Source organism: Pseudorasbora parva, chromosome 17 (genome assembly GCF_024679245.1).
Source record: "Pseudorasbora parva isolate DD20220531a chromosome 17, ASM2467924v1, whole genome shotgun sequence".
Taxonomy (NCBI): domain Eukaryota; kingdom Metazoa; phylum Chordata; class Actinopteri; order Cypriniformes; family Gobionidae; genus Pseudorasbora; species Pseudorasbora parva.
This window is the reverse complement of record NC_090188.1, coordinates 15,345,427-15,353,907: the sequence shown is the minus strand read 5'-3', so window position 1 is coordinate 15,353,907 and position 8,481 is coordinate 15,345,427. Positions and strand designations below refer to the sequence as shown.

Sequence of the window (8,481 nt, the reverse complement as noted above, 5' to 3'; positions counted from 1 at the left end):
TAGTTTTTATTTCAGTTTTAGCTCAAATATTTTTTTTTCTTTTACAATTGTTACAATTTATTTATTTATTTAAAATAATGGAAATAAATTTGTTTTAGCTTTATTTTCAGTCCGTTAACACTGGTTTGTGTTAATAAAAAGGTTTGAAAAAAAGATATTTCAGCAGAAGTAGCCTACAAAAGTGTATACAAATCATATAATGTTTAGATGACCATCTTGTATCGACTTTGACCAGAGGACCCAAAGTTACAAAGGCCGGCGAGAACCACTGGTCTAGTAGTCATTCTTTAGCTATATGCATATATCCTACGTACCAACAGATGGCGACCTCCACCAGTCTTTAGTTCAGTAGGCGATGAACGAGATCGCAACAAAACTTTAGGCTGTTTATCCTCAAGGAAAGCCATGTCATAACTATTCAATATATCCCCATTCTGTTAAAATACAAAAAATAAAAAACATGGCATAGCATGCCAATTTATTTCATGTTCCCTTTGATAAGTAGCCTAGACCTAGTATTTACACTTACCGACAGACATTGATTCACGGAACAGTTTATTATTTGTAAATCATTTAGCCTACTTGATTTCTCTGGTTACATGGAATCTTCCCAGTGATAGAGCAAAGTTCTAAAGTCTAGAATGTCCAATTAACACCTTACAAGTCAGACAAATCATAGTGATTTCAGTGTGTTTTATTTTCCCAGTTATAGAGTAGGCTAAAGTTCAATAGAGCAAAGTTCTATTAAGTCTAGAGTGTCCGACTAACACCTAACAAGTCAGACAAACAAAGGGGAACACAGCGTCTGCAATGCAATTTCTAAGACAGCCTATTCAGATCAATTGACGAGCAAAGGATGCAACGTGCACTACTGATGAGACCCTCTCAGTGATTGACGTGAAAAGAAAGAAAGAATGCGTATTACGTATATTCTGTACTCATATATAGTAACAGAGCAGTAAACATTATGCATTGTGGAGTGGCAAAACGAGACGTCTTTGTCCTGTTGCCGTGTTTTACAGAAACGCTGAGCGCGCACTGAGTCGCGTGTGGTTTTTGGTTTGGGTTACAGAGCAACTGAATGCCACAGTGCTGTCGCGCGCTCAGTCGCACGAGCATATCTTGAGAGCTGGAGTTTTATTCTGCTGCCTTGCGACTTATTTTCTGCGTGTTTGCTCTCTTAATCTAATAAACCTTTACACATCGGTTAGAGAGAGTTTTGGACCAGGTTTAGGAAAAAAAAAATCTTATGTAGCTAGCCTACTCTGGATGTACATTGTGACCAACGATGTTTCAATGGACCTGAATGAGAAGGATTATTCTTTTAATCGTCAAAACTATATATTGCGTGTTTGAAGCAACTTACCCACGGCGCAATGATCATCTCCGCGATTTACATCATTTTACCACTGTTGGGTGAGTTAGAATGCGGTTTTAGCCTACATATTCAGTGGTCGATTGGTGAATTCTATATTTACATAGACAAGCAGTAGTTAAGTTTAAAACTCAAATGTTTCCATCAAAAAAAAAAAAAAATGTTGTTTACATTGTGCTCTTTTTGATCCGTTAAAGTATAGGCTATAACTATATTCTAGCCCATTGTCTCATAACTAGGGCATATTTTAGCTTGAGATTCAGCTCTGTCATACTTTCCTTTTAAGTCTTCTTAAATGTTTTTGTTAGTATTTTAATATCTAAAGCAACTAGTTTATTAAATCCATGTATGTTCTTGAACAATATTAACTTGCACATGTTTCCATACATTGAACAAAACAGCAAAAATAAAATAATTTCCTACTCATACGAATATAGGCTACATTTATTAGTGACGATTGATGTGGTCGAGTTGTTCTTGGCATTTAAATAAAACGCTATACTGTCCGTGATATGATTCTTTCTATTGTCGTCCTCTATAGATGTGCTGTTATCTGCCGAGGAGTCTTACTTTACTAGTTCAAACCGGCTGGACTGTGTGAAGGCGAACGAGCTGTGTTTGAAGGAGCCGGGATGCAGCACAAAGTATCGAACTATGAGGCAGTGCGTAGCGGGAAGGGAGACCAACTTCAGTATGGTGACTGGAATGGAGGCAAAGGATGAATGTCGGCTTGCCTTGGACGCTTTAAAGCAAAGCCCTTTGTATAACTGCCGCTGTAAAAGAGGCATGAAGAAAGAAAAGAACTGCCTGCGCATCTACTGGGGGATCTATCAACATTTGCAGGGTGCGCGGACCTCATGCACTATAATCGTTTATCATAAAGCTGTGGCCATATTTTTTGCTTAGAGATTGCAGTTTCAAGTTATTATTTTTTTTCTTACATTGTTTATTTTTAATACTTAAGCCAAGAGTTGCTTTTCTGGGGTCTGTTATCAGATAGGGTCAATGTAAAGTCTTCAAATGCCTCTCTGAAGTGTGTCCATTAAAGTTTATGGAGTGTGAGGTCATCTGATGCTGTGTGTGTGTGTGTGTGTGTGTGTGTGTGTGTGTGTGTGTGTGTGTGTGTGTGTGTGTGTGTGCTGACCAGTGTAGCTAATCAACCAGAAACTGGCTCCGGAAATGTAAACCGGTCCCATGAATCAATGACCCAAATAGTAACAAGTATAAAGGATAAAGGACAGTTTGCAGTTTTGTAGTTTAATAATGATATTAAGAATGCACTTAAAACAGATTAAATAACTCACAAAGCATTTCATTATTGGTATGTATTAACATTATATTTTTTAATATTACAGGGAATGATTTACTTGAGGATTCTCCATATGAGCCTGTGAACAGCCGGCTTTCAGATATATTTCGACTGGCCCCCATCTATTCAGGTAGGATGTGCTCATTTAATCTGCTTCATTCGTTAACAACAAGTGGATACAATAAAGATGATATTTGAAGAAAAAGAAAGACTGAGATGGTGTAGTTGAACCAGTGGGGTTGGTATTTTCTCTCATATCCTACTTGTTTTCCTCCCTCTTTTTCCTCTGCCCTTGTGGATGCATGCTATCTTCCGGTCTCTGATCCTCTGGATCTTGCATGGGGAGATATAGTTCTGAATGTTCATACTTAGTGCTCAGTGAACCATAATAAATGCTGTACACTTCACCGAACTCTACGGGCAATGTAAATCGCTTGGTTCGGGGATGCAGCCTCTGCGAGGTGCTGCTGATGTAACTGTAGTAGCAGTTGAGTGTGTTTTATTTGGGGGAGGGGTTGCAATGAAATGGCCTTTTAAATGTGCCTTGGGTTACAGAGGAAAAAATGTTTGTGAGAGTATCGGGTTGTGTGAATCTGGCCTGAGATGCTGGACGCTGACCTGGATCATCCTCTAGGTGGCAATGTTGTTCCCTACTTCACCAAGTGAAGGGCCCTAATAAAAAGAGCAGAGATGCACTGTCAAAGGTGTGCACAACTGATGGTGACAGCAAAGGTTTAAGAGCACCAGATGAAGTCAGAATTAAAGTTTTAGTTTTCTGCAGCAATTGATTTCCACATGAGAGAGTGTGAATGAAGGTAACACTTAATTGAATGAACTACTATTAGTAACTATTAGTTGGGCTTTGTTAGAGATTTGTTGTAAAAGAAAAAAGAAAGAAAAGAAAAACTTGAGAGAAAAGTTAAACCTTCCCAAATTCAATGTCACTGGTAAGTCATGTCAAACTAACGAAAGCGAAGAGCTCCGAATCCTGGTTAGAGCTTCCCTCAGGGAACTGGAATAAGGTGGTAAACACCACAGTAATTAAAATAACATGCTTGCTATTTTTCCCTCAGTCTCTCTCACTCTGTGGTTGTGAGAACAGAGAGAGTTACGGCAGAGTGCTCTAAATCGGAGGGTGCTCCTTATTCCCTATTGGAAAGCTTTTTACATTGATTGACGGATAAGTTCTGCGGCTAAGAAACGGGTCAAGCGGGGAATCAGTTCCCCACCTACATAGGGATTTAATTATGACATAGACACTGAGATAAGGCTACATTCTGGGTGTCTGGGAGTTGTAGGTCACAATTGTAGGGCGCTTTCTTCTCAACAGCCAGAATATTAAATATTGGGGGTGCAAAGTTTCAAGAAACTTTCCCAAACTTTTGTAAAATTTCCAGGATTTTTGTAAAAAAAAAAAAAGTCAGACACTTTTAGAAAGATTCTAGAATTTTACCGGAAATGTTCAGCCCATTAAAGATAACTTTTCAGTTTTCATTTAACTTGCATGTTTCATTTGTCTGGGCTAATTTAGTTTAAATTATTTACATATGTTTGTTTTTAATATGGTGGTGGATATTGTAACAATAAAGGAAAAGTCTCCACAATATAGTTATGCTATGATTCTTTTATAATTTCTGCCCCTCAACTATCTTTAGTTTGTCTGGTCAGTAATGGAAAGAGGACTATTGAATCTAAATTATAATGCACAACACCCTAAATAATGATCAATATTTTACATTTTATAATTTAGGAGGTGAGAGTTTGGATTTGTTGGATCTGCTGCGTGTTGCATGATTAATTTATGCCAACTTAGATCAGGGGCTGTCCAAACTCTGTCCTGGAGGGATTTTGTTCTGCAGTTTAGGTCCAACTTGCCTTAGCACACCGTCTGGAATTTTGAATTTTCATGTTTTTGAAATCCCACACTTAAAACGAGTAAAATATATTCTTCACGGCATCACTAAGAGTATATTTATCACATAAAAGCTGAAACAGCCAGAGGTCACACAAACTTTTTTTCATGTAAGAGTCTGCCTTTATAAAACGCAGCTGTGCTCTATTGGGGTGTCGAGCGTGGTTGTGCGTTCCCTGTGTGAAACATTCTGAGTCCTCATGAAAACTACCTCTCCTCTTTCCGTTTTCCTGCTGAGTATCCTGCTGGGTTTTACCTGTATTGATATCTGCTCTCCACTCGATTAAATGGCTTATTGAATGCTGCAGGGCTTCCTCTCTCCTGGGACTATTGCCCCTTATTTGCCTGAAGTGCCCTTGTATGCCTCAGTGTCAATAAAACAAATACAAAGACAGGGTGATGCAGGGGTCAAAGTCTCTATATTTTCTAAAGCAGAGCTGCTGCTGATAGATTGGGTTTGCAGGTGCGTCTCCCTCTGCTCATAAATGCAGATGTCTTGCTTCAGAATGGCCTGAAATGTCAACAGATAGGTGAGGACAGGGAAATGTAAACTGTTTGAGAGATCCATTTCACCTGGCCTGAATGTTTTCTAAAGGTTTTACCGTGTTTTTTTTTCTTCCAAGATTTGCAGGGTTTAAGGGATAGGCCACCTAAAAAGGTCATACTTTCACCCCCATGTTGTTCCAAACTTCTTTCTTTCTTTCTTTCTGGGGTGGCAGTGGCTCAACGGTTCAGGTTGGCTACAAACCGGAAGGGGTGTCTTGCTCCATGAGCTCCTTGTATGGCTGACATTCCATGAATGAATGGGTGTAGATGTAAAGCGCTTTGGCTGGCCATGGGTCTGTTGAAAGCGCTATATAAATGCAGTCCATTTATAATTTTTCTTTTGTGGAACATTGAAGAGGATGATTTGAAGGATGTTGGGTAAACCTACCAAACATGTTTAGGTTTTCATTGAGTTCCATTGATTAAAAATAGAACTGAAAACTATTGGGATACCTCAGAATTTTAATTGGATGAACTATCCCAAGCCTGTTGAAAATGCATATTGCTGTATTCTGGTCTTTTCATGCTATAGGTGTGATACAAAAGCTTACCAAAATTACTCCTAATTGGGTGATTTTTTTTCTCACTGTAAAACCGAACTAGATCTAAACATACAGCATTAGTAAGTAGGAGGCAGTATGCTTAAAGGAGTGAGGAAACTACCACTTTTCACAGCTAGTTTATTCACACTTATTTGGCACTCTCTCGTCCTCTGATGTGAGTTGACTTTGCATTACCTCCACACCATTAGGCTTTATGCAGGAGGAGAACAGAGAAACTAAGCGACCGAACACTCAGAGCACCCTTTACTCTCCTATGCTGAAACACTTTTGTTCTGCATCTCAGTATCTGTTTTTATCAGTGTTCTGCTGCAGAATATCTGAACCTGGCCTCTGCAGTAGTAATTCAATCTTGTCAGGGGAAATAAAGATGCACAAGGTTGGAAAACAAAAGCTGTTATTGTCGTGGAGAGATGCATGATGTAAAATTTGGAGTTTGTTGATAAAGTCCTTGGCAATCGCTATTAAGTGTTCAGTGGCCCCTGTGAAACAAATTGGACTGGGTTGTGGCGAGGGTGACACGAAGTGTAATAGCCAGCTATGCTGCTTGAGTTGGCTGGGATGAAATTGCCTAAATGATGGGGTAGCCATGAGAAAAAGATCAGGACATCAAACAATTTCAGCACGGCTACAGTGTAAATAAGGATGAGTAGCCGTATAAATTTGTTGTTCCTCTGCTTCTCTGGAGTGCTTTTTTTGTTATAGCATCTGTTTGTTATATCAAAATCTACTTAACTTTTTTTTTTAACTAACTCTGCTTTAGTTTATTTGAGGGATAATGTGCACCAAAACAGATAATGTTGACATGTAAGTAAATATAAGTAAACAATTAGATATGAAAAGTTGATTTGAACATTTTATTAGCTCATTAAACAGTTTCTAGCAGGCAGCTTAGATGAACAAACAAGTTCAAAGGGATAATGTACAGAAACATTTAAACTCACTATGAAATCAAAATGGACAAATCTTATTTTTTATGGGATGCTATATTTATTATAAATGATGATTCATCTGTGCAGATTATTATTATAACACATTTATTTGCCCTCATAATCTTTCATTCAAATAACTTCCCCTCACTCATGCAGCGACATCTCTTCTCTTGCGTTTACATGGACCCTAATAATTGTAATCGGACTAGTAGCAAAGTCTAAATAAAAAAGTCACGTTACTACTTCAGTCGGAATAAACTCTTGATCAAATTGAAAACTGAATATGGAAAGTACTGCTCATATGCAAAGAAATGGTGCAATGACGTATATGACGCACAGAACGAGCGTTTGTTGTTGAATGAAGTGTCATAAATGACTGTCGAGTCATTCTAAAATTCTCCTTCCACTCATCGTATATGAAGTGGAGCAGGACAACGTCCCATCAGTCCTTGTTTTAGACTCTCATCCACAGATGCATTGTTTTGGACTTGGAAAGGGCGTTTTTACTGCTTCATAAATATAAGCAGCACATGATAAATTAAGTCAGCTCTTTAAAACAAAGAAAAGCAGCAGTGTAGGAGAATAGTGAACAGTGAGGAACTATATTTTCGTGCAGTGAGCGCATTCTGATTTGAAGCTTGAGACATATAAATGCACAAATCAACCCGAACACTTTATTTAACAGTTATGCAAGCATACGTTTTGGAATTAATTAATTCTAAATTGAAACTAATTGATCTCTATGTAAACATAGCTACTCATTTGAGCTAACATTAATACCAAACCACATTGATCCAATAATTTTCCGTCTGACAAAATCAAGTCCTGCCAGACAGTTTTTTGTTGTTGTTCTATTTGTGTGAGAAGCTGTTAAACCCAGATATCTATCACAATAGAGAAGTAAAGACAATTTAACATCTGTTTCATGCTGACTTTTAATACTGAAGTCCTTCATTTTATGGTAAATACAGTTAACTAAAGAGCAAGATGGCACCAGGTGCATTTGAATGAAATGAGGGAGAGTGTCACTGCCATTATTGTGGAATAATAATGCATCCTGATAAGAAAAAACGTGAGTCTATCGTGCCGACGCAATAGTCAACTCCTGAGGGTTAATGACACACAACCTGGCAAACAAACCCATTTCAAACTGCAACACAAAATTAAGTTTGTATAGCTAGTACATGATGTTTCATTTGATGTTTAGTATTTTCGTTTAGTTTCATGATTATGTTGATCAAAGTTTAGTTTTTTGTTGTAATTCTGATTTTGGAGTCTGCAGAAGGTAATAGCATTACCTTTCCTTTTGGTGTCAACTTTAGGCAGTGTGAGTTGTACACTTCTGGAAATCCCTATACTGACATGCTGTGAAGCTTTCGACACCTAGCTAGAGTCGGTTAATAAGTTCCAGACAGAGAACACGTTTCACGGAGTGCGCTGTAAACTCACCATGACAGCAGAACATGGAAATAATTTGTGTAAGATTATAGTACCGTATTGTAGCATCATTTTCTCCAGGTTTTTAATTAGCAAGTATTAATGTTGACACTCACATGCCACTTACAGTTCTGCTGTTTCCACATACTGCCTTCCTAGCATTGCTCTCCATTGCACAGGTATTTGATGCCTCTCCTGACACAAAGTACCGGAACTCCTTTCATTTCAGCAGGAGTGGGAGCACAGCACTTGGCAAGCGCTCCTTAAATGATTCACCCTTCGAAGTCAGCCTCCATTCCCCACTATGAAAGCTCTGTGCGCTGCGGCGCTGTTCTGGGAAAGTCCATCACACAATACAAAAGCCCTTCATGTTGGCAACTTTACACTAACCGTGCTTAAGCAGGAACTGT

The 8,481-nt window shown here is 38.4% G+C and overlaps 1 protein-coding gene across 2 annotated transcripts in view; it reads left to right on the top strand.

Annotated features, from left to right (window-relative positions):
- Window positions 1–882: 882 nt before the first annotated feature.
- Window positions 883–8,481, top strand: part of gfra1a (gdnf family receptor alpha 1a) — a 95,498-nt gene continuing 87,899 nt past the window's right edge. Inside the window, exons 1-3 of one of the 2 annotated variants that reach the window (XM_067421579.1) lie at window positions 883–1,416; window positions 1,917–2,219; window positions 2,731–2,814. In XM_067421579.1, coding sequence (XP_067277680.1) covers window positions 1,377–1,416; window positions 1,917–2,219; window positions 2,731–2,814 — 427 coding nt within the window. In that variant the 5' untranslated portion in view covers window positions 883–1,376. The remainder of the gene's footprint in view (window positions 1,417–1,916; window positions 2,220–2,730; window positions 2,815–8,481) is intronic. The other variant, XM_067421580.1, reaches the window with a different exon arrangement.